This window comes from Neltuma alba, unplaced genomic scaffold (genome assembly GCF_004799145.2).
Source record: "Neltuma alba isolate B1F8T4 unplaced genomic scaffold, ASM479914v2 tig00010912_pilon, whole genome shotgun sequence".
NCBI lineage: Eukaryota > Viridiplantae > Streptophyta > Magnoliopsida > Fabales > Fabaceae > Neltuma > Neltuma alba.
The window spans coordinates 101,237-127,438 of NW_021635690.1; the positions used below are offsets into that span (position 1 = coordinate 101,237).

The 26,202-nt window shown below is 36.4% G+C and overlaps 1 protein-coding gene across 4 annotated transcripts; it reads left to right on the plus strand.

Annotated features, from left to right (window-relative positions):
- The first annotated feature begins 444 nt into the window (after window positions 1-444).
- LOC114759869 (uncharacterized) lies at window positions 445-24,562 on the plus strand. 4 transcript variants are annotated; one of them, XR_003741977.1, is made up of 15 exons: window positions 445-610; window positions 679-757; window positions 857-972; window positions 1,855-1,938; window positions 4,109-4,174; window positions 7,828-7,928; window positions 15,087-15,205; window positions 15,611-15,651; window positions 15,918-16,006; window positions 16,498-16,675; window positions 16,750-16,866; window positions 17,022-17,066; window positions 23,102-23,230; window positions 23,705-23,979; window positions 24,106-24,562. XR_003741977.1 is itself a non-coding variant. In XM_028949101.1 (14 exons), exons 5-14 carry the CDS (start codon window positions 4,142-4,144, stop codon window positions 23,810-23,812), a joined length of 960 nt encoding a protein of 319 aa, XP_028804934.1. In that variant the 5' UTR covers window positions 445-610; window positions 679-757; window positions 857-972; window positions 1,855-1,938; window positions 4,109-4,141; the 3' UTR covers window positions 23,813-24,562. The 4 variants fall into 4 exon arrangements, 1 of the variants encoding a protein (XP_028804934.1); XR_003741979.1 differs by having other exon boundaries at window positions 15,963-16,006; XM_028949101.1 differs by having other exon boundaries at window positions 23,705-24,562.
- The last annotated feature ends 1,640 nt before the right edge of the window (window positions 24,563-26,202 follow it).

The following is a 26,202-nucleotide window of genomic DNA, read 5'->3' on the forward strand; positions in this document are numbered from 1 at the left end:
GCATGAATCTATTCCTCACTGGGCACAAATCTGATTAAGAGATTCAAACTTTAATGAGTAACAAAAGGAAAAAGGACTAGGAATTAAAAAAAAAAGATCAAACCTACAATTTGAGATTTTGATAGGAGCTTGGTTGTGAATGAGTGTACGATACTGACGAGTTTGAAAAGATTGTGATTTCAATGAGAGTAGATTTGAGGGTTGGGTGATGATAATGGAAAGAGTGGTAAAGGATAAGGGAGAATAGTATAACGAAGATGAGGATAATTTGGTAAATAAATAAATAGAATCTTTTGTAAAGAGTCTCTTAAAATTTCATATAATTTACTGATTTTAAAGGATTTTTTAATTTTTTGTATTTATTTTAATGGGTGGTACCTTAATGCAAGTTTTTCTTTCATTTTCCCATTCCATAAATAGACCGCTTGAAACGGGACGGGACCTCGAAGAGCAGCTACCCAGCGTGGGACGTAAAAATTGGTCACTGAAATCTGCAGTGGCAGGGTTCATGGAGCCTAGGTGCACAGCCATCTCTAGCCTCTCTCACTGAAATTGTTCATTCGCCTTCATGCTGCCCAAAAGATTCCACTAGTTTTTCTCTCATCCAAAGGTACTCTCTTTCTCTTTCTCCATGATTGTTGGCTTTTTTAAGTTCACCCCCTCTTTGTTTTACTTTAGTGATTCCAACTCAAGTCGGGGCTCGTCCGCTTCAAGCTTTTTCTACTCCACGCACATTGTGGGCGATAAGCCTATTCTCGTGAGTAATCAATTCTCTTTGCAAACCTTTTTCACTATATGTTTCGTTTGATTGTATGATTTAAAACAATGCTTAAACTTTGTTTATTCTATTGTGTAGGTTCGAGATTTCATTCATTCCTCCTTGTACCATCCATCCATTCATGGCTATTTCTCTAGTAGATCACGTTCTGTCGGAGTTCTTGAGAAGAGCATTAAATTTAATTCAGCTTGAAGGTGCTGCGGATATTCATTTGCACTTTTTGTCATGTCTTTTACAGTAGCTTGCCACTTGTAAAAAGAATGGTGGAGCTACATTAGTAGTTAATGTGCAATGTGTTTACTTAAGCATTGGAACTGGAATCATATGAGAATAAGAGCGGTTGAAGCTGGAAGCTAAATTAGCAATGTAATTTTAACCAGAATGACTAGTAGATAAATGAAATAGAGGTGTCCGGTTGAAGAGAATAGTAGAATACTGTGATTTGATTAATTAGGTGTAGTTGCTGCATGCCAAAGATAATCCTGCTATGTGAATATGGTCTAAGTATTTTTAGCATAAGAGGAACTTAATTTGATCAAAATTTTTTGTTGTATTTTGTTCCAAGATGTGATTAAGCATAGTCATTGACAGATAGTAGTTGGTAAATAATATAGAATATTGTTTGGGAAGAAAAGGAGAACGAACTCTCTATTTCAGTGAGTTCAAACTTCAAACCTGAAGCCTGGTAAGCTTTAACATAAACAATTGATGTAAAACAACATTTATTTATTTGTTTTGCAGATATTGGAGGTTTGTTTACAGATTTTTATTTTTGGGTTTTTTGGGGGTTATACCAGGAGAGTTTAAAGTTTAAATGGACACTACCTATATCTCGCCCTGCCCTTATACTCCGTGCAAACCTCAAGTGACTTTTTGAAAGTTAATCTCTCAGCAATTTGCTCCGGATATCTAAAACTATTGTGTCATTTATTTAAGCATGCAAACTACTCCAGGTTCAAATGCTGTGTGAGCAATTATAATCATATTTTTGTTCTAAAATATCTGAATACTATTTATTGTTGATCACAACCTTGCAGCATGTTTCCCTAATACCGTAGACTGATGGCATATTCCAGGCCGAACAGGCTATATAGAGATACTTGGATGATATTTACAAGCAGAATGATATATCATGGTTTACGCCGGTTGAGATTTTTAAGGTATACTCTCTCTAGTATAAAGAGTTGCATACCTGTAGATATAAAATTGGGAAAAGTAATTACTTAATTTGATGTAAAACAACATTTATTTATTTGTTTTTTAAACTGACACTACCTATATCTCGCCCTGCCCTTATACTCCGTGCAAACCTCAAGTGACTTTTTGAAAGTTAATCTAAAACTATTGTGTCATTTATTTAAGCATGCAAACTACTCCAGGTTCAAATGCTGTGTGAGCAATTCTAATCATATTTTTGTTCTAAAATATCTGAATACTATTTATTGTTGATCACAACCTTACAAGTAGACAATGTTTTCCCGAACAGGCTAAGTAGACTGATGGCATATTACAGGCCGAACAGGCTATATGATACTTGGATGATATTTACAAGCAGAATGATATATCATGGTTTACGCCGGTTGAGATTTTTAAGGTATACTCTCTCTAGTATAAAGAGTTGCATACCTGTAGATATAATTGGGAAAAGTAATTACTTAATCCTCATAGTTTCATTGAGTTTGCAACCTGATCCCTATACTTTGACTCTTGTGACCCAGACCCAGTCTTTATAACATCTGTGTACTTCACACCTTATATATCACACACACTAAAAGAAAAAAAACAATTAGAATATAACTTCATATATAGTCAAAGTAAAGCATAGTTATATTCTCATACAAGCTAAATGCATGGTCGACCAAGTAATATGTTATTCACATTCACCGAATACGAGCAGTCGAGCACCCATAATTGACAAGCACACGACTTGGGGACCGCAAAGCTTTATGGAGATGCTTACTTAATCAATTAAATAAAAACATCATAAGCACCTACAAGAATCAACCAAGATGTATGGAATCAACTTTTGCTTTAGGTGGGCCCTATATTGAGCATGGGTATAATATTTATTATTCTCTTTTGCAACCAAAAAGTTTTCCCCAATGCCTCTCCCTTGGCCCTAAAATAGCGAAGGCCCTAAAATGCGATGCCCTTGTACTTCCTCTAAGTATGATTTCCCACTTCTTTGGATTCTTAGGCCCTTTTTGGTATGAAGTATTGAAAATGAGAGGAAAGGATTGGGACTAAGATTGATAGAACCCATTAAAAGAGTGTTTAGTATGAGGGATTGCTTGTTACTTGGGATTGATAATACCACCTCCCCCTATGATATTCCTCCATCCCATCTGCATGGGTTTGCACAATCCCAAGTAACAAGCAATTCCTCACACCAAACATTCTTTTAATGGATTTTCTTAATCCCAATTACAATTCTTACCTCTCATTTCAATACTTCATACCAAACGGGACCTTAGAGTTCTCAATCCATGGCTCTCGCCCTATGATTTCAGAGGTCTAATCTCATTTATGAACCTTTGGAAAAATTTCATTGTTATTTTATTTAATCAAATGTGGCGCCGATAAAGATGCTAAATAAGCAAATTTTTAACATTGTTAATTACCATCAATGTGATATAGGACGAGTTACAAGGGATTGAAGATGTTTTCAAGTAAGGATGGATGGAGATAACAAAGAAAACTTTAAGGACTGAGTCATGACAAATTAAATTATAAGGACTACAAACTCAGTGAAACTATAAGGATTAAATAATTAATTTTCCCTATTTCAGATAAAATTTTTTGATTGAAATAGTTCTCTGATTGATAGGCTTGAAAGTGTGATTATGTCAAAACCAATTATTGTGATGAGAATTTATTCTGTTTTCACTTTTACGGGAAACTTAGTTTCTTGAGAGAACTTGTTGCAGACCTGCAGTAACTTTATACAGCCTAGTGTGACAAAAGTCTATTCGCTCAACAAGTTAGAGTTCCATATCCTAAAAGATATATACAGATTCCAGCACTAACTATTTAATTTGACCAGAACTTGCATCAATAATCTGTTGATGTGTCATATTGTGTATTTTACCTTGCACAAATACTTTTCTTAACAAATTTAACTTCAATATTTATAGGCTATGCTTTTATTATTTTTTCCACATCAAATTGATTCATCTTTTATCTTAATTTTTTAAGTTATGCTATGGTATTTCACTAGGCATGGTAATGGAGTCTTAAATATCCGTTGTTCTCTAATTCTCTTGATCTTATGTTAATATATTCCCTTGGCTCTTTTCTGTTTGTGTAATTTTTCTTTTTTAATGTTTATAGCCGTGGTATGCTCATGCAATTGCTGAAGCCATCATGCGCACTGCAAACTTCTCAGTTCCTCTAAAAGTAAGCCATAGTTGCTTTGCTATCAACACGCCTAAGATGCTGTTCTTGACAATAGTATGCCTAAGGTGCTTAAATTGATTAATGTTTTATGTGCTTGTTACTTTTAAGTTTAAAGACTCTGTTTTTGAAAATGCATTTGTCAATAAGCTGTGAATAAGCTGATATCTTTGGTTTGTGTTTTTAAATTTTTAGTATTCATGAAAAGAGTGAAAGGAACAAAATTGAAGAAATGTGGGAAGATATTTTTAGAGCTAACATCCACAGTAATCCGTGTATATATTTTTAATTCATTGACTTGATCTTGCAAAACAGCAAAAGTATATCTAGTCCATACGAATTTTACTTTCTGGTGGTTTCTTCTGATTGCTTTAGTGAATGGTTCCATCTAAAGAGTGGGTTATTGATGGAGCACATTGGCTAGTGTGATCCATGTAGCCAACTCTACCTAGTGGGACAAAGTTTATTGGTGTTGGTGGTGGTGGTGGTTTCTTTTAGTATTTTAGCAACTTTGGTCCTTACTTTGATCAGTGATGGAAGATAAAAAATTTGGGCCTTATAATTTTTGTTTAATGAAATGTTCTCTTTGTAGATGAAAATTCTACTTTGCAGAAACATTAGCTTGTAGATGTGTATGCATAACCCCATTCCAATTCCTATCAAACTTAGTGTGAAGCTTGCTTTGTTTATTTTATGTTATTTTTTTTATTCTTAAATAATATTGCTAACTGTATGAGTTTGTGATCCAAGTATATGCATTTTATTCGGAATGAGCAGCGGTATAAATAGATACATAGGTGCAGTGAAGAGAGGAGATCACTGCTTTCTAGGGATAGGCCGAGATTCTAGGATACAATCAGATTCAAATAGAAAATCAGAATAATATCTAACAGATTTAATACTAAACTTAACGGCAGCCTTAGTAACGTAGGTTAACTAGAGAGAATGTTAGATTAGGGTTTTTAGGCCCAAGGCCCATTAACTAACACTCTCCCTCAAGCTGCCAGTAGAACTCTAACATGCCAAGCTTGCTTCTAAATAATTCAAACTTGGGCCTGTCTAGTGGCTTGGTGAGGACATCTGCCACTTGGTGATTAGAATTTATGTGCGAGAGGTCAATTTCCTTTGATACTATGTTTTCTTTGATAAAATGCCTATCAATATCTAGATGCTTCGTTCTTTCATGATGTATGGATTCTAGAGTGCTGACATACTATCACATCACGTTTTAATTGAAGGAATCTCTCTAACACCAAGTTCTTTATGAACTCTAGTTATCCATAGGCCTTCACACACTCCATCTGCAAGTGCTCTTAACTCTGCCTCTGCACTGCTTCTGGATACGATAGTCTGCTTTTTATTCCTCCAAGTCACAAGGTTACCCCATATAAAGGTGAAATATCCTCCAGTTGATCTTCTATCTACTTTAGTTCTAGCATGGCCAGCATCAGTGTAAATAGTCATGTCTCTGGATTCCCCTTTTTGAAAGAAGAGTCCTCTACCGTAGTGATCTTCAAGTATCTTAGGATTGTATAGATTGCCTCCATGTGGTGCTCCTGTGGTCCAGTTGAGAATTGACTGACTATACCTATTGCATAACTTGTGTCAGGCCTCGTGTGAGAGAGGTAGATAAGTTTTCCAACTAGTCACTTATATCTTTTTGCATCTCCTAGAATCCCATCCTTTTGGTGTTCTAGATCAACTGAAGAATCCATGGGTATAGGTGAAGGCTTAGCTCCTAGCATGCCTGTCTCCTTAAGTAAGTCAAGTGTATACTTTCTTTGAGAGACTGAGATACCCTTTTTTTAACCTTGCAACCTCCATACCTAGGAAGTATCTCAAGCATCCTAGATCTTTTATTTCAAACGCAGTTGCCGATGATCTCTTGAATTGTTCAATCCCTTCTACGTCATTTCTTGTGACTACTATGTCATCAACATAGACAAATAGGATGGATACTTTTGAACCCGAGTGTCTTACGAAGAGTGTATCATCTACGTGGCACTGTATGTATCCTAAGTCTTTGACAACCTTAGCAAACCTCTCAAACCAGGGTCTTGGCGACTATTTCAAACCATAGAGTGATTTATATAGTCTGCAAGCAACTCCAAGTCTGTTAAACTCCGCAAGTCCCTTAGGAATGTTCATTAGCCTTCTTGAAGATCACCATTTAAAAAAGCATTTTTCACATCAAGTTGATGAAGTGGCCAGTCTTGATTTGCGGCTAGGGACAATAACATTCTTATAGTATTCAATTTTGCAACCGGTGCAAAAGTTTCTTGGTAATCAATTCCCTTTGTCTGAGAGAACCCTATTGCTACTAGTCTGGCTGTGAATTTATTCACTGCCCCATCTGGGTTATATTTGATTGTGAAAACCCATTTGCATCCTACTGCTTTCTTTCCTTTTGGAAGTTTTGTAATTTTCCAGGTTTTATTCTTGGTCAAGGCCCTTAATTCATCATCAATGGCTGCTTTCCATCTGGGATCTTTAATAGCTTCCACAAAAGTTGGAGGAATCTGTTCTTCTTCAATCTTAATCACAAAACTCCTCATACATGGAGATAAGCGGTCATAGGAGACAAAATTACTTATAGGGTGGCGAGTGCTCTGTCTTACCCTTTTTCTAAGAGCAATTGGCCAGCCAAGATCATCAGAATCTGAAGTTTGGGTTGACGGTTGGCTTGGCCTTGAGCTAGAGTGATCACCACTATTTGGAATTGATTCTGGATTTTATTCTTCTTCAGATTCACCTACTTCTTCCTCTGTTTCGGTTTCTTCTGGTTCCTGTATTGTGTTACTAGGCGGTATTTCCGAGTAAGGCATATTGATAGTGGTTTCTGGTGTGGGAATGATTGTTGCAGGCACTGTTTCGTGCATTTGAGGGGTCAATTCAGGGCCTGGTCTGTCAAAACAGGTCTGTTTGGCTTCACAGAGGTGGGAACAGCTTGGTTTGGGACTGTTTCAGGGGTTGCAGGGGCTGTGGTTCATATTGGTTCAGTAGTTTCAGGTAGACGAGTCTCTAGGAACTCCCATTCTCCTGAATACCCCCCCCTAAATGGGAGAATTGGGGTAAGACCCTTGTGCCTCTATGAATTTCACATCCATGGTGATAAAATATTTTTTAAGAGTGGGGAGCAACATTTGTACCCTTTTTGAGGGTTTTTAGGCCGAAGGCCCATTAACTAACACTACCAATTGGAATCAAATGCTACTTAAGTGTTTAAGAGTGCTCCTGAGGAGAAGCAGAGAAGAAGTTAAAATCCAGTATTCAGAAATATAGCTTAACGTCTAGCTTAACCATAACTTAACCTAAGATTAATTGTCTAAGTTTCACAAATTCCATGAATTTCTTATTATGCATGCAGAGCTCCTATTAGTAGGTCTTGAGGGCATATGAATTCTGATTTCAATGGCTAAAAAATGAGGGCCATGCATTATATTGCTATTTTGCAATCTCACAAATCTGCATTCCATTTATATGGTTATATAGAGTTTCAGTTATATTCTCTTTATCTTCTGTTTTATTCTCATATTGGATCCAAAATTTGTTTACTTTTTTCTTTATCATTTATCATTCTTTCACACATTATGCTCTTTACCAACATGGGTATTTATTACATCACTCATTTGATGTTACTTGTAATTTGCACTCAGATATATGAAATTGGTGGAGGTTCAGGAACTTGTGCCAAGGGTATACTGGATTACATGATGTTGAATGCTCCTGCGAAAGTGTATAACAGTATGACTTACACGTATGTGCCTCCATATATGTGCTTTTTATTACAAGATCAAAATTCACTTTTTGAGTCAGTTTTTGGTTCTTGTGCCAATGATATCCAATATTATATGTTTATGGACTACTAGAGGCTTTTAGGACTCCTAGTTCTCATGGAAAATAGCGTTGTAGGTGATGCATAAGTTGCCTTGATTTTGCTAATAACAAAAAATAAAGGGAAATAAAAATGAGAAATATTCCATGACATATTTAGCATCCAAGTATGCTAATACAGTCATTTGCATGGTCCCATGGTGACCGTCACTCCTCAAGCTAGTGATTGAATGATGACCATTGTTAGCTTGCCACTAAAGCCTTCTAACTTCTCTCTTGTCACAACTGCTCCTAATGGATTAGCAGCTTCGAATTGATTGGGATAATTCCTCTCTAGAAACTGAAAATAAAGTTTCTCTTCATAAAATGTCAATCTAACTTCCTTTTTTTTTTAAAATTTTTAAAGCCAGATCAATCATGGAACTAATCAAGGCAGTGGCCAGTGGTTCTAGATTCACTAGTTTAATCATGGATAAACTGGTTTGATTGAATTAATTCATTTTTAAATTTTATGTATTAAAAATTTAAAATATTATGTAGGAAAGAAACTACAAATAATAAAATTCATAACTTAATATTCAAAATTCAAACATGTTAATTTCCATCCGTAATCACAAATTGAATTGAAAATGTAGAGTAGTTTAGAGTGAAAGTCCGATATATTATTCACTGGGAAAACAAAGATTAAATAGTGTATAGGAGGGAAGAGATAAACCGATAAATCAAGGAGATAAATCTGGGATTTAACAATCAATATCTTATAATGTAATCTCTCTATCCTAGCCGAGATATTCTCCTAAATAACAGCCCATCGGTATATTTACATAACTAATGTATTTATATAAATGACCTATTTACATAATTACCACACTCCCCCCCAAGTTGGATCATAGATATTTATCATGTCCAACTTGCTTATGAGTCTTTCAAACACATCTTCTAGTAAACCTTTCGTAAGTATATCAGCTCATTGCAGCTTTGTGGGCACATAGGAGAGACAGATTATTCCTTTCCTCCACCCTTTCTCTAATAAAATGGCGATCAACCTCAACATATTTGGTCCTGCTGTGTTGTACTGGGTTTAATGCCATGTTCAGTGCTGCTTTGTTATCACAGAAGAGTCGTAAGGGAGAATTTATTTTTATGTGTGCTTCATTTGCTACACGTTTCAGCCATAACCCTTCCATGATACCTTGGGTTAAGGCCCTCAGTTCTGATTCAGCACTGCTTTTTGCTACCACTTTTTGCTTCTAACTTTGCCAAGTGACCAAATTTCCCCAAACAAAGGTGCGGTATCCTGATGTTGATATGCTATCCTCTTGGGAACCTGCCCAATCAGCATATGTATAGATTTCAACAGTTCTAAGGTCGTTCTTTTTGAAGTAGAGTTCCTGGCCAGGTGTACCTTTTAGGTACCTAAGTATCTTATAAGCTGCATCCATATGTTTTTTCTTTGGAGTGTGCATATGCTGACTAGCTACACTTACTGCAAAAGCAATATCTGGACGAGTGTGTGAAAGGTATATGAGCTTCCCTACTAGTCTTTGATATTGTCCTTTATCTGTAGGTAATTCATCTTTCTCTTGCCTCTTCCTTTTTGTGGCTTCTTGTTCAGTTTTTGCAACTCTTTCATTTTTCTTGGTCTTCTTCTTTATGGTACTAATAGGAACTTTGCTTGGTCTGCAGCCTAGTATCCCAGTTTCCTTGAGCAAATCAAGGATGTACTTCCGTTGAGAGACACATATTCCCTCCTTTGATCTTGCTACTTCCATCCCTAGGAAGTACTTTAATTTACCCAAGGTCTTGACTTCGAATTCCCTGTTTAAGGCTTCCTTTGTACGGTTAATTTCACTAACATCATTTCCAGTAACAACAATGTCATCTACATACACAATTAGAATGGTTATCAACCCTTCCTTTTTCAGGACAAACATGGTATGATCAGATGAGCTTTGCTTGTATCCCTCGGCCTTAGGGACAGTAGAGAACATGTCAAACTAGGCCCTTAGGGATTGTTTTAGCCCATAGATAGACTTTTTAAGTTTGCATACCTTATGACTTCTACCTTCATCAAATCCGGGTAGGAGTTCCATGTATACCTCTTCCCTCAAATCACCATTGAGAAAGGCATTTTTGATATCGAGTTGCTCAAGTAGCCAGTCTAGATTCACTGCAATTGAAAGCAGAACTCTAATAGTGTTGAGTTTAGCGACAGAAGCAAAAGTTTCATTATAATCAATCCCATGTGTCTGAGCAAAACCTTTGGCAACTAATCTAGCCTTGAGTTTGTTCAGTGTACCATCTGCATTGTACTTTGGGGTAAAGACCCACTCACAACCTACAGGTTTCTTTTCCTTTGGTAAGTTCACAACTTCCCAAGTTCCATTCTTTTCTAATACTCTCATCTCCTCTAACACAACCTTTTCCATTCTGGACTCTCAAGAGCCTCATATACACTGTTTGGGACTTTGATGCTATCAAGATTTGAGACAAAGTTATAATGATTTTGAGAAAGAGCATCATATGATACATACTTTTGAATAGGATGCTTAGTGCAAGCACAAGGCTCTTTTCTCAAGGCAATAGGTCTGTCGAGTCATTAGTTGGATCAACCTGAGGGATTTCCTTGTCATGGACTTTTGTAGTAGCAGGATCTCTCACTGGTTCAGGAATTGGGACTTGCTCAGGTATATGCTGTTCATTTTCCTTGTTGTTTTTTCGTGAGTACATTCTGCCCCATTTCCTTTGAGTCTCACTTCCTACTGTTGTGGATGGCACATTTATGGACGGGTTAGAAGGAGGCAAAGGTTTAGGCATGGAATTTGCAGGCTGAAATTCACTCCTACTCTCCTCTTGAATTGAAGACTCGGTGTAATAGGACTCGGTTTCCACAAAGGTAACATCAGGACTCACAAATAAGCGTTTCGATAGAGGATCATAACATTTATAGCCCTTCTGGAAATTGGAATAGCCAAGGAAAATACATTTTGGGGGCACAAGGATCAAACTTTGATTGTGAGTGATGAATGTGAACATAGATAGAACAACCAAATACCTGAAGAGGAAAGGTAGACTCAAGGTGAGTGACCGTATGGGTTTTGCGGAGTTCATCTAGCGATGAAGTGTATGAGAGGACACGACTAGGAAGGCAATTTATTAGGTGGGTAGCAATAAGGATAGCGTCGCCCCAAAAATAGGTAGGAACATGACAAGTGTATAGGAGAGCACGGGCAACTTCAAGAAGGTGTTTGTTTTTCCGTTTAGCGATCCCTTTTGTTGTGGGCTATGAGAACAGCTACTTTTATGAACAATGCCATTATTAGTAAGGAATGTGCCAAGTGTGTGATTAAAGTATTCGGTTCCATTATCGGTATGGAAGACTTGAATGGCAGTATTGAACTGGGTTTTAACATAGTTGAAGAACTCAACAAAGATAGTGGAAACATCAAATTTTTCTTTTAAAAGATAGACCCAGCACGTACGGGTGTGATCTTCAATGAATGTGACGAAATATTTTGAGCGAGAGCGATTAAGGATTTGAGAAGGTCCCCAAACGTCATTGTGTATGATGGAGAAAGGACGAGTAGCCATGTAAATAGATGGAGAAAAAGTAGCTAATTCACAAACATCACAATGAAATGAAGAATTTTTATTCAAAGAAAAATTGGGAAACAGTTTTTGTAAATAGGAGAAACTAGGATGACCCATCCTTTTATGCCATAATGAAAAATCACTGTCATTAGAAGTGGAGACAGACTTGTTTATTCTGGAACACAATGCACTCACGGTAGAAACATCAAGGTAGTAGAGGCCATCATATTCTTCAGTCGTGCCAATCATCGTCCCCGAGGAGAGATCCTGAAAAACACAATGAATGGAAAAGAAATGAGCAGAGCAGTTTGTGTGTTTGGTCAATTTGCTAATTGAAAGTAGATTACAAGCCAAGTGGGGAACATGTAGGACAGAGTCAAGATGTAAAGACTCTGAAAGGTTTATAGTGCCAATGCCAGCTATAGAAGTAGGTGAACTAGTAGCAGTGGTGATTTTCCTATTTCTTGTTAAAGGACGGTGTGAAACAAACATTTGGGCCTCCGAGGTCATGTGATTCGAGGCACAAGTATCAACAATCCATTTTGAAGGAAGATGAGATGTGTGGAAGCCAACAAGCGAGTTACCTTTCTGAACCAAGGAGGCCGATGCAATTGGCTTTTGTTTCTCCTAGAGGGTTTTGAACATTTTCATAATCTGATTTAGTTGGCCTTCACTAAAGGCAGGGCTAGGTTCAGCACCATTGTGGGAAGCTTGATACGCACGGGGCTTACCTTTGCGAGGCTTCTAGTCCGCGAGCATCCTATGAAAGTCTCAACATTTATCACAGGTGTGACCAACCTTTTTGCAATGGCCACAGGTGGGTCGACTTTTTCCAGAGTAGGCAGAATCATTTGTTCTCCTAAGAAAGGAAGATGAGTCAGAGAACGTCTGCTTAGAATCAGATAACATGACTTGTCGTCTGAACTCTTCACGTCAGATTGTTGAATAGACCTCCAGAGTGGAAGGTAGGGTGGTATGACTAAGAATTCTGCCACGAACATCATCAAACTCGGGATTCAAACCAGCCAGAAAGAGGAAAACGTGCTCAATTTCACTGTTGTGCTTATTCCGAGCAGCATCAATAGAGGAGGTCTGTATTTCTTCGGTCAAGAGATCGAGTTCTTGCCACAAAGCAACTAATTGAAGCCAGTATTCGGTGACATTGCACATGCCTTGCTTGCACTGCCAAAGACGATGCCGAAGATCAAAGGCAAGAATGATTCTTTCCATCAGAATAGGAGTCACAGACTGCATCCCATATTGCCTTTGCTGTGGGCAAATACATGAAACTTCGCTTGAGTTGAGAGGACATGGCGTTAATGAGCCATGACGAAACCAGGGAGTTGTCGATTTTACACTGGGTCATAGCTAAAGAGGTGGAGTCGGAAGGCATTGCTGCTTCACCAATCAAATAACCTAACTTGCCACGACCATCGACGGCGAGTTGAATGGCTTGAGCCCATTCTCTGTAATGGGTAACCGTCAGCCTCTTCGACACGATGGAGACGGGAGAGCCATCAAAGCCAGAGCTCAACCCGTATGGAGCTCCAACCTTTGAATTTTTTGACCCATCAAGAGAAGACGACATGATCGCGGGTCACCACAGGGACGCGACTTATCAGACTGAAAATAGGACGGTTGGCTCTGATACCATGTAGAGTAGTTTAGAGTGAAAATCTGATATATTATTCACTGGGAAAACAGAGATTAAATAGTGTACAGGAGGAAGAGATAAATCGATAAATTAGGGAGATAAATCTGGGATTTAACAATCAATATCCCATAATATAATCTCTCTATCCCAGCTGAGATATTCTGCTAAATAACAGCCCATCAGGATATTTACATAACTAATGTATTTATATAAATGACCCATTTACATAATTACCACAGAAAATAAAAAGCTGACAATCAATAGTTGGAGGCAAAAAAAAAAATCGTAATAATATTCATTAAGTCCATAATTATTAATAATTGCGAACAAGTGTAATACTTATATAATGTCAGAATATAAGAAGAAAATAGTTTACCCCAAAAATAAAACCACAACAAAAAAAAAAATTTAAACGATTCATACCAATAACTCAGCTAGGTTTCTGGTTTTGACCAGTTATCAAGACAATCAATTTTGTGGAGTTTTTGAACTGGCTTAAGCATGCTGATTTTAAAATAGAAATAATAGAAAGGATGAAAAAGAACTAGTTTTTGAAACTAGATTACTTGGTCTTGCTCTCATATCAATGCTAATTCCACATGCCTCATCCTATCATGATATATTAAATATTTTACAATAACCAGGGTGGCCATGTTATCACAAAAATTTGTCAGAAGAGTTTCCATAGAGACCTTTAGTTCCCTTAAGAGCCTTTTAAACCACAACCCTTAAACTCATTGAAACAAAGCCTTTCATTTAGCTTAAGCACTTGTCTTAGCAACAATTGACTACTTGCTTCTTCAAGTTACTAAATTAGCTCACAAAGACATGTGTAGCCAGTGGCTAGCCTTTTGTCTGCAGTGAAAAACTTATAACAAGCATATTACATTAAAGATATAATCTTTGCAACTAGCTTTTTATATCATCAATCATCCACATGGGAACTATCCTCCACGAACTCCTACCCTCTTCTTCTAAAACTTCAGCTATCAGTGCTTCTTCTAAATTCTAACGACACTATTGTTAGACAAATAGCCTTGAGAGAGGAATTCTTTGCCTTACATGGAATTGACTTGTTGTTATTGCACTAAGATATATGTAAATATATATTTGTAAAATTTTGACGATTCACTTAATAAGATGAATATGACTTGGACTTTCTCTTTAAAGACCCTATTAAATTTGGGGGGGAGGGGTGGATCAAACTAAGTATTGGTTTGGTTTGGTTTGGATATTGAATCAGTATCGAACTGGTCAAACTGAGGTGAACAGGTGAAAACTAGTGATGAACCGATTTGAATGATTATATTGCTATTGGTCTTATATTTTCTCATTCAGCTCCTAACATTTCAGTCACTATAGATTTGAATGAATTTTAATGATAATTTTGGCATTAATGATTATTAATTTTAGTAATTGATAAGTGGTGAATATCAAAATTCTCGATGTTATTGTAATTTGTCATTGTTACAGTCAAACTATTATTATATTTCCTTGTATTTTGTTATTAGTGATTATTAATATTACTGTATATTGTTATTTTCAATTAAATTATGTTATTTTAATATGATCGGTTTGATCCTGAGTTAATCCCTGTTCTACTAACTTGCCCTTGAACCACTATGGTCTGGTTATAATAGTGTTATTTATAATAAATTTGTTGGCATGTATCACTCTCTCAATTACCTTTTGGAATATCATATTTATTACCGTAGTCATCTTAGTTCAACTAGAAATTAACCACTATTGCAAATTTGTTTTAAGTACTTGCTTTTTTCCTTTTTTCAATTTTGAAGTGCATGTTTCTCTTCTACTTATAATTGTTTACAACTACAGTTCAGTTGAGATTAGTCCCTCACTTGCTGAGGTTCAAAGAGAAACTGTTGGTCAAGTGCGCAGTCACATACCAAAGTTCAGAGTAGAATGTCGTGATGCTGCTGACCGGACTGGATGGGGTGGGATTTTTATTATGCTTATGTCTTAAATATATATAAAATGAGTAATTTTCATTCATATTCAGCAGGGTAATTCAGCATCACATTTATTGATGTAGAAGAGGATAAATCCCCATGTGGGGATTAATTTTTCATATGAAGCTTTTATCAATGTTAATACTACGTGCTATAATTGAATAAATATAATATTTGGTCCCTCCTTATATGATGTGCCAAGTAGGGAATAATTTTGTGCCAAAAAAAAAAAAGTTCTTGTAATTTGAATTTTCCTTTTTTTTTTTTTTTTCTTTAAAAAAATTTAGGACTCTTCTTTTGGACATCTATAGACTACTATGCATCTTATCGAAGATAAGCATGAGACGAAGCTAATATTTTTTTTGTTTTCCATTGCTACTATTATAACAGGGGATGTGGAGCATCAACCGTGCTGGGTGATAATGCTTGAGGTGTGTTTTATTTCTGCGTTACTTTTGTTTCCTCTGGTTCCTAGATTTAGTAGCAAATAAAATCCCTTGTGTTCCGGATCTAGATTTTTGGTCTCACCCACCATCAGTCAAAAGGCCAAAAAATTGTCCCAAAGTGTTCTTGGCACTTAATGCTTATGGTAGTTCACCTTAAAAGTTGAGATGTGGTGTTTCCTACTGATTCGTAGTTTCCATATCATTGTCACTAATGCACTTTCAGGGTATATCATTTTTTTAAATTGTTGTAGGTCCTTGATAATCTTCCGCATGATCTTATCTATTCTGAAAATCAGGTTTCCTCCTGGAAGGAAGTGTGGGTTGAGAGACAACATGACAGGTGAGACTCAGTAATATGGGAACGCCAATTATGTTGTGGCTATATATGCATAAAACGTTTTTCAAAGCATTATTAGGATATAGCTACATAAAGACTCGTTCATATTTTAGAATCCGACTTTATTTGAATGTAGTGAAATGTTATGCATTTCTATGGCTCAAATTGTTTAACCTGTGTTCAACCTGCTTAAGAATTAAAAAGGGAAGATTGCTCATAGGTCCCAGGTAGAAAATTAAATACAAATGGGTTTGAAAAGATTTAATATTTGCAAATCAAACTTTCATATTTACAAGTTGGATTGCATGATTTACATGTCAAATTTAATAAGTTAGTGCTTACAAGTTTGACTTGTAAATATTAAATCCCTTGGGACTTATCAGTACTAAATGAAATTCCAGGGACCTATCTGTATTTAATTTCTTAGTTGGGACCTGTGGGTAATTTTCCCAAGTAAGAATTATGTGTCACCATCCAAATTTTTCCTCCAACAGAGACATTCTAAGTGAGTTGTACAAGCCACTGAAAGACTCACTTATTACACGTTGTGTTGAGATCATGGATTTGGGTAAGACCCCTGCAACTCAAAGCAGTGCAAGAGCGATGCTGAAAAACATTTGGTCTAAACTCCACCCAAAACCCCGTAGATGTTGGCTTCCAACTGGTTGTTTGGTAAGAATTTGTTCATATTGCTCAAGTGTTGTATGCAAGTTGATTTTGTACTCATCATACCTTCAAACTTGTAGAAATTATTCGGAGTGCTACATGAGGTGCTACCAAAAATGTCTTTAATTGCTTCAGACTTCAGTTATCTGCCAGATGTGACAATACCTGGCGAAAGAGCCCCATTGGTTTCAACAAAGGTATATTGTTGTTATGTCTATTATTTAAAAAACACAGCAATTGTTATAATCAAAATACTGTTTTCTTGTTACAGATAAAACAAAAGTATGCCAACCTAAACCAGTATTGAACTACTGATAATCTTAGTTAATCAAGGTAACCTCTTGATTTGCAGAGCGATGGAAGAAGCACAGACTATGGGAGTTATTTAGAGGCACAGGTGCGATTTAATACTAGCAACTCTTTTTCCGCGTCCACTATCCTTGTTATCCTTTTCTGTGTCCCACTGTGTGATAGCAATTTGATGCCTTTACACAACGATATTTACTTCTGTTTAAATAATGCATTTGGCATAAGCAGCACAAGAACTTTTGTTGTGACCCTGCTGCAATATTCAATAAACCAGAAAACAAACCAGCAAAATGAAACAGTAGCAGCAATAATGAGGAAAAATCCTGAGGCTTTGATATTAATATTTGAGAACTGAATCAAAGATACAACAAGCTCCAATGATTCAAGCCAAGGCCCTATTTCCATGTAAACCAAAAGAGACCACAACAGCAACCAGTAAACAAAAGGGTAAATTGAAAAACAAACAAACACAACCAACACAGCGGCACTCCCATGGTATTCAGGTCTCTCCCTCACTAACTCTCTTTCAAAAATAAGTCCTAAGGGCATTTTTCCCAAGTTACAATGCAATATACTTCCCCAAAAGCAGTCCTATGCCCCCTATAAGGTTTCAGACTCAAAAGATTAGTAGCTAGCTGCAAATTAGAGCTGCTCCTCATTTTCTGGAGCTTCAGGGTAATTTTCTTGACCAGTGGATATTTCTAATTCTTCCCTTGATTGCTTCCTTAATCATCTCTTATATGTTTTCTTAATCTCAGCGGCTATATCTTATCCCACCCCTGCAAGTTTCACCTTGTCCTCGAGGGGAAAATCAGGGAATTGTCTAACAATATTGTCAGCATTCTCCCACAATTTTCAAAGTCAGGCAAGTCTTTCCAGTTCACAAGAACTTCCAGCTGGCCATTAATGAGCTTTCGAGCTTTACAAATTTCTTGGGGTTGCGTCTGTAATTCCAGCTCTTCGGATAGAATTGGTGGGAATGTGGGGTTCACAACAGCCGGAGGAACAGACTTTTTCAGATTTAAAACATGGAAGATTGGATGAATCCAGGCTGTCGGAGGAAGCTCAAGCCTGTATGCCACTGCTCCTTCCCTTTTTATAACCTTAAAAGGGCCATAAAAACGAGGACTCAGCTTTTCATCAAGTCTCCTTGCCAATATTCGCAGCCTGTACGGTCTGATTTTTACAAAAACCAGTTCATCCACTTCAAATTGAATATTTCTTCTATGTTTATCAGCTTGTTCCTTCATCTTACTTTGTGCCTTGTTCAGATTTTCCTTTAGAATAGCAAGGACTTGATTTTGATTCTGAATTTGCTCATTAACAGCTTACAATGAAGGAAAGTCAGAGGATCTCTTCCATAGACAGCCTTAAATGGGGTCACATTTGCAGTGCTATGATAGGTGGTGTTGTACCAATATTCAGCCCACAGTAACCATTGTGACCATTGATTTGGTTTTTTGGCCGGTAAAACAGCATAAATAAGTCTCCAGCCCTCTATTTAGCACTTTTGTTCGCCCATTGGACTTCAGGTGATAAGCGGAGCTAAGACACAATTGGGTTCCAGCTTGTTTAAATAATTCCTTCTAGAATTGGCTCACAAACACTTTATTTCTATCAGAGACAATTGTTCTTGGAAAACCTTGCAACTCGACAATTTCATTCACAAATTTTTCAGCAACATCCTTGCTGTAAAAGGATGAGATAATAGAAGAAAATGAGCATATTTAGTCAACCAATCCACCACCACTAGAATGACATCATACCTCTTAGATTTAGGAAGCCCAGTGATAAAATCCGTGCTAATATCTTCCCAAATTCCTTGAGGAATGGGCAAAGGCTGCAAAAGGCCAGCAGGAGATAAAGCTTGATATTTATTATTATTATTATGTTTTTGACACATCACATTGAGCCACGTACAGCTGGATATCTTTCTTCATCCCCTCCCAATACATGATATTGGACAGCCTTTTATAAGTTCGAAGATAACTGGAATGGCCTCCCACCAGCGAATCATGATATTCTTTGAGCAACAAAGCAATTCTAGTAGATTTTTTGGCAATACTAGTCTCCCTTAATAATGTAGACAGCCTTTTTCTAAGTTGTAGCCTTCAACTTCTCCTAAGTTTAGTCGTTAGCTGCTACAATATTAAAGCTAATTTTGGATCAGATTGCACCTCTTTTTCCCAGTCCTCAATATCATCATTTGCCACAAAGAAAACCCCATCAACTCAACAGACTCATCTTGCCTTGATAACGCATTAGCAGCTCAGTTTTTCTTGCCCATTTGTAAACTATTTTGAATTTAAACCCCATCAATTTAGAGATCCATTTCTGCTGGTTTTCATCAATAATTCTCTGTTCCAGCAAATATTTCAGAGCTTTCTGGTCCATACAGATCACAAACTTATGCCCCCATAATTAATGACGCTATTTCTCGACTACCATGACTATTGCCATCAGCTCCCTTTCATAGAGAGAACATTGTTGGGCTCGGTTAGACAGCTTTTGACTGTAATACACCACAGGTTGTCCCTTTTGCATCATTACCACTCCTACACCAATCTCCAAAGCATTGGTTTCTGGTTCGAGTGGAATAGAAAAATCGGGGATAGCTAACACCGGGAGAGGTGTCATGGCTTTTTGGAGCTCTTCAAAGGCTTTTTCAGCTTCAGGAGTCTACTTGAATGCATCTTTTTTGGGTAGATCAGTAAGAGGGCTAGTAATTTTGCCATAGTTTTTAACAAAACGTCGGTAGTAACCAGTTAGCCCTAGGAATCCTATTAAGGACTTCATATTGGGCCATTTCAACATACTCTCAATTTTTGTTTGATCTGCCTGAACTCCTTTTGATATAATATGGCTCAAATACTTAATTTTAGGCTGGACAAAACTGCATTTTTTTCACGTTTATAACGAGCTGGTTCTCTCTGAAGCATGTTAGTATAAGTGTTTCAAATGGGAAGAAAAATCTATACTATATACAATAGACTAAAGTATATATTTGGTCCTTTAACTTTACGTAAGGTTTCAGTTGGTCCCTTAACTTTAAAAACTATACTTTTAGTCCTTTAATCTCAAAATTATTAATTTAAATGATAATTTTTTGTAACAATCATTATTGCTTTGAATATTAAACTCAATAGGTTAGCATTTAGTAATGTTTTACAGCATTCAAGAACTCTATCATTATTTTTTGTTAACAGTTTTAGGGTTGAAGGACTAAAAGTTTACTTTTCAAAATTGAGAAACCAAAGTGAAACCTTATATAAAGTTAAAAGACTAAAAGTATATTTCAGTCGTATACAGTAATATCATCAAAAAACACCAGAACAAACTTACGCAAATACTCCTTGAATATCTCATTCATCCAGGATTAGAAGGTAGAAGGAGCGTTGGTCAAGCCAAAGGCATCACGTTGAATTCATATGCTCATCCCTAGTCTTAATTCTGATTTGGTGGTATCCGGATTTGAGATCCAGCTTTGAAAAAACATTTTCCCCTTTCAACTTTTCTAGCAACTCATCAATGACAGGAATGGGGAATTTGTTAGGCACTGTAATTTTATTCAAAGCCTTGTAATCAACACAAAATTGCCAACTCCCATATTTTTTCTTAACCAACAATACCAGGCTAGAATAGGGGCTGTTACTAGGCTGAATAATTTCAGCTTTCAGCATATCTTTCCCCATGCTTTCTATCTCGTTTTTTGGGAAATGGGGGTATCTATATGGCCTGATGTTTGGGTGGCTGTTCTCTAGATTTAATCATAATAGCATGATCCTTGGACCGTGGGGGAGGTAACCTTCCTTAAGCTTAGCAAACTGTGGGAAATTTGCTCATTAATTCCTGAACCTTCAGAGTTAACTCTACTGATGCATTTTCTTCACCAACCCGCCCAATATACTCTATTAAGTATTCCTTCCCTTCATTGACCCAATCAAAGATTTGAGAGTAGCTTGGCTCTTTGTTAGAGAAGAGTCTCCCTACAAGCAAATGCACTTCCATGGTTCACCTATTTCCTGGTCAACGGACTCCAGTTTACATTTACATCTCCCAGGGAATTCAACCACTCCACCCCTAGTATCATATCAACTCCACTCAATGGAAACAGATAGAAGGTATGGTTGATTTCAAGCCCTTGCACCTTCTAACAACATTGTGGTATACTTAGCAATTTCATCCACTAAGATTCCGGCTTTGCTCACTAATTCATCTGAGATGAAGTTATGGGTCGCTCCATTATCTGTTGAAATTATGACTTCCTCTTCGACCAGGGACCCTCACCTTCATCTTGTGGTTACTCCAAACCTAGTGATGGAATTAAGCGATGATTCCATTTTCATAGCTTCCCCTTCTTGGACCTCATTCAACTCATCTAGTTTCTTAGATTCTTCAGGCCCTTTGACACCCTTCTCAACCCCCATTTCCAGAATCATCACTTGAAGATTTTTGTTTTTACATGTGATTAGGTCCATGTTTCTTTTCACACATGAAGCAGAGTCCAAGCTCTCACTAGTGAGCAATCTCGAAGTCAGGTAATTACTAGTTGGTCACCCCCTTCCTCACCAATTAGTTAGTTGGCATGTTGTTGCTACCTCTCGAGTCTGTGCCCTTCAACTTGTGTATCTTCAAGCGTCTGAGTTGGTGGAAGTAAATGATGTTGTCGTCTGCGTTTCTAGTAGCTGGGATAACTGAGTGCATCGGGTTTGGGCCGGTTCAGTCCTTGGCCCATTAGGGTAACATTGAGCCCCAAGTGCCCTGTTTTCTCTTGTAGCATCGATGCTCAAGTTCCATTCTTCTACTCGAATGGCCATCTCCATCACTTCACTCACGGTAGTCATCGGAGTAAGCCCAAGTTCTACTCTGATCTTACTCTAGGACTGATCGACTTTGTTTGGCTGCATAGAGCATGTCATACGCATCCCCAAGCTGAGAATGATGGAATCTTCGCAAGACTTCATTTTTGAATTCCTCCCAGCCATGATGGCAGTATGCGATTCAACCCACTAGTACCAATTGAGAGCCTTTCCCTCAAGGCACACCATGGCCGCTTCTAGCTTCTTCAAGGATGGTGTTTATTCGACAATATCTCTGCTCTGAGAAACCATCCGATGGGATCTTCGCCATTAAATACAAGTACCTCCAGCTTCTTGCATCTTCCAATCTCCTTGTTAGCTGTCATGGCTCTCACCAATATCTTCACCGTGGGGTCTACCATGTTCATGCTTATGTGATTCCACCCCCCGGTCTCTGTCTCACCAATTGCCTAACAGCCTCATGAATTCTACCCACTGCATCTTTTAGAGCATGTACATCCCTGGTCAGTCCTCTAACTGTCTCCTTTAACTCCTGTACTTCCAGCCTAGCTATCGCACTTATTCTTCCATTACTGTCCTCACCACATGTGCCCTATTGGGATAAACCAGAAACCAACAATGAAACAGTTGCAGCAGCCTAAGGGAAAAGAACTGAATCAAAGATACAAGAAGCTCCAATGATTCAACCCAAAGCCCTATTTCCCTCTAAACCAAAAGAGATCACAACAGCAACCAGTAAACAAAAGATTACACTGAAAAACAGACAAACACAACTAACAAAGCAGCTCTCTCATGGCATTCGAAAGGCCAGGTCTCTCTGTCACTAACTCTTTCAAAAATAAGTCCTAAGGGCATTTTTCGCAAGTTACAATGCAATATACTTCCCCAAAACCAGTCCTACCCCCCAACACACAAGGTTTCAGACTCGAAAGACGAGTAGTTAGCTGCAAATTAGAGTTGCTCCTCGTTGTCTGGAGCTTGCGGATGATTTTTTTGACCAGTGCATATTTCTTCTTCTTCCCTTGGTTGCTTCCTTAATCTTCTCTTATATGTTTTCTTAATCCCAGCAGCTATATCAAAATTGCATTAAGTTAATCACTACCCAATACTTGGAAGTGCTGGCTTCGCATCTAAAACAGCTTGAACTTCAAGCCATCTGTAGCTTGTATAATGATATTTTGTTGGCATGAGTTACTTTTTCCTGTTTAATCAAATCCTGAAAAATATGGCTTCAATATATATCATAAAAAGTCGGGTAATTCTTGAGATATTATAAATATTTCCTTTTTTCTTTTTGTGGCAGGGTGATGCTGACATCTTTTTCCCTACTGACTTTTGGCTGCTGGAACGAATTGATCATTATTGTTCAGGGTGGCTGAAACTACAGGGAGATGATACATCCAAAAAAGGAAGGAAGAGGAGAACCATTACGGTTAGTTTAGTCGTTTTGATATTTGCCGTCCTTGAATTTTAAGTTTCATGATCACTTAGTCTTTTCTCTTTTCAAATGCTACCCCTTGCTGAAGTCAGGCTGATCATCTTACCAGCAGTCAACTCCAATATTTGTAGGACCATTTTAAAACTCAAAAGATCTTGTCGATTAAACTAATTCTATGGGATAGCAACTTAATTTCAATTCTTGGTATTGATGAGGCTTAATCAAATGTAATACTGGCTCACTGTACTGTTAATCAGGTCTTTTTTTTAGGTTATAGTTTCTTTCCTGTAGGTTATAGTTAACACACGAATGTGGATATGTGGTGTAATTTGAGCTAACACCACAAGATCTGTCATTCACCATAGTTTTTGAATATTACATTTGTTTCTTGCAAGACATTAATATATACTCACTTTCAATTTATTAACAATTTTATGTGCTCTGTTAAGTAGTTTATATCTAATGCAGCTGGAAACATCATCTTTCATGGAAGAGTTTGGCTTGCCCTCAAAGACAAGAACCAAGGATGGATACAACCCCCCCTTGATGACTTCAAGAATACCAAGTTTTTCCTGAGTGTCCCAACACACAATATTAAGTAGATAGCCAGAACAAATTCTTTCATTCAAAAGTATTTCTGTGGGAATTCAATTAAGCATAAGCAGATGTTTCTTCATTGAGAGGGAATGAGCATGAGTTTTCAGAACTTCATTGTCAGTGGAGTTAACAAATTTTTTACAAAGGTTGCTGCTATTATATGCACCTTTTTTTCTCTTTTCTTTTTATCTCTCTCCAAAAGTATCAGATACAATCATTTTGGTGAAGTCAGAGGATTCTGACTCCCTTGTTTCTCTCTTCTTTCTATGTAGCCATTGTTGTGAAGCCAAGGGATTTGGACTCAAGTAAATCATGAACATGAACAAGGGGTACAAATAAAATACTTTCTGTTATCTGGTTGAACAAAGTCTCCCAGATGGATGGCGATTGCTGACTGGAGCTTAGCTTACTTGTATGTCTTAAAAAACAAAAGGATAAATCCATTGCTACGATTGATAAGTTTTCTCCTCGGGTAATACTGATGTCTAATGGTTTAGGTGACTAACCTTGTTTAGGTTTTGAATGTTTGATTTCTTTTTGCAATGGTTTATAGTTTATACTTTAGGTTATCTATGGGGAGTCTGTAGCTTTGATGCAGTTCACTGGGTTGTTAAGTTAGTCTTTGTAGTTCAAGAGGAGGAAAGAAAAAGAGTTAAAGGGATGTTTACATTACTTGTTTTACGCGCGCGCGTTTATTATAATAAAGATATATGAAACCAATTTTTTAAATTTGTTCATCCTCAACAAGCAAGTAAAAACGGGTATAAATAGAATGATGAATTGCAGACTTTTTGATTGAAAAAAATATTTGAGGTTAAAATAATACTATCTAATATCAACTTATTCTTTCATGTTACCTTATTTAAATGACCTATTTCCTACTCTAAAGGCAAGCCTCTCCCATATCCTTATTTTTAATAGGGTTAAGGTGGCAATTTGTCAGAGAAGTTTTTACTCAGAGGTATTGGATACTTGAAAGTTTTTTCAAGTATAAGTTTGTTCTGAAAGTTTAAATCATAGTAATTTTGGTCTCTACTGTTAAAAAAACTAACAATGATTATTAAAATAATAATATTGATTATTAATATTTTTAAATGTAAGAGGCAAAATCGCTACAATTTAAAACTTTGGTGATAAATTTGCACTCTTTCAAGCGTCTAGTGTTTTAGTGAAAATTTTTAGAGCAAGTTTGCATCTTATCTTTTTCTAAATATTCTTTTTTTTGTAGTTGTTAACACATATTTTAGACTAAAATATTCTTTTTAAACGTAAATTTATTTGAAAATTGTTAACTATTTTTGTTAAAAAAAAAACATTTTAATAGATATATTTATAAGCTTTTTATCATGAAATAAAAATGATTGATTTTATAATTTTATGTTTTGTTTATAAATTTATATAAACTTATTTATATAGTAATTTATTTAAAGGTTAAATACAATGTTTGGTCTCTCAAAATTGCTATCATTTTAATTTTGGTCGATCGAGTTTTAAACTATAGTTTTTGATCTATCAGGTTTGTTTCTATCTAAAATATTTTTCCCTATAATTTAATAAATATTTGGATTATTTTGTCACTCGAGGAATTAAAATTTATGGTTTAAAATTTGAGAGACTAAAGATTAACCCTTTTTAAAATATGGATATTGGCCCAAAAAAAAAACTTTGAAACAAATATTCAAAGATGCTTTAATGAAAATATGAAATATTTAATATAATGAGTGATACATTTGCTCTATTTAATCCTAAATATAGAAACTTTTAAATTAATTTGTGTATAAAAAGGTTAAATTAATTATTTATAATTGACATGTTAGAAATTTATGATAGTCTTGAAAATATCTGTCATTTATTTCCTCTTTTTCAAAAATGTGCTTTACACTTTCACAGTTTCGCCTATCTAGAAAGAGAAATTATACCAAATTTTACTTGATTAGATTTATTAATCTCAACTAAATAGGGTAAAATGAACATTAACGAGGTGTAAAAGTAAACAAGTTCTTAACATTAAAACAAAGTTTCAAGAGAGATGAGTAGACAGAATATAACTTAATATAATTCTAGCTAAAATACATATCTAGTTCTTTAGTTTAGTGTAAAATGATTAAAAGTAAACTTTTTAAAGTTAAGAGATCAAATTAAAGCTTTGTAGAAAGTTAAACAACTAAATCTGACAACAATAAACTTTAGGATGCTAGCGACACATTGTCAATTCTTTGGTTAAATGTGTTTTTGAAAATCTCAATAGATGTTAATCTATTTTTATCCATTTATCATCACTGTCAGAAAAAAAGCTTTTAACAGTGGTTATTTAAGGTTTTTTACGGCGGTTTTGGAGGCGAAGTGGATACTATCGATGTTGAAAGGAG

What these genes read in the sequence shown, in the direction of transcription:
- LOC114759869 (XM_028949101.1), top strand. Translation starts at nt 4,142, where the DNA reads ATGCGCACTGCAAACTTCTCAGTTCCTCTAAAA. An exon ending in GCTGGGTGATAATGCTTGAG is followed by an intron (nt 15,652 to 15,917) that starts GTGTGTTTTATT and finishes AAATTGTTGTAG; the next exon opens with GTCCTTGATAATCTTCCGCA. An exon ending in GGAGTTATTTAGAGGCACAG is followed by an intron (nt 17,067 to 23,101) that starts GTGCGATTTAAT and finishes TTTTTGTGGCAG; the next exon opens with GGTGATGCTGACATCTTTTT.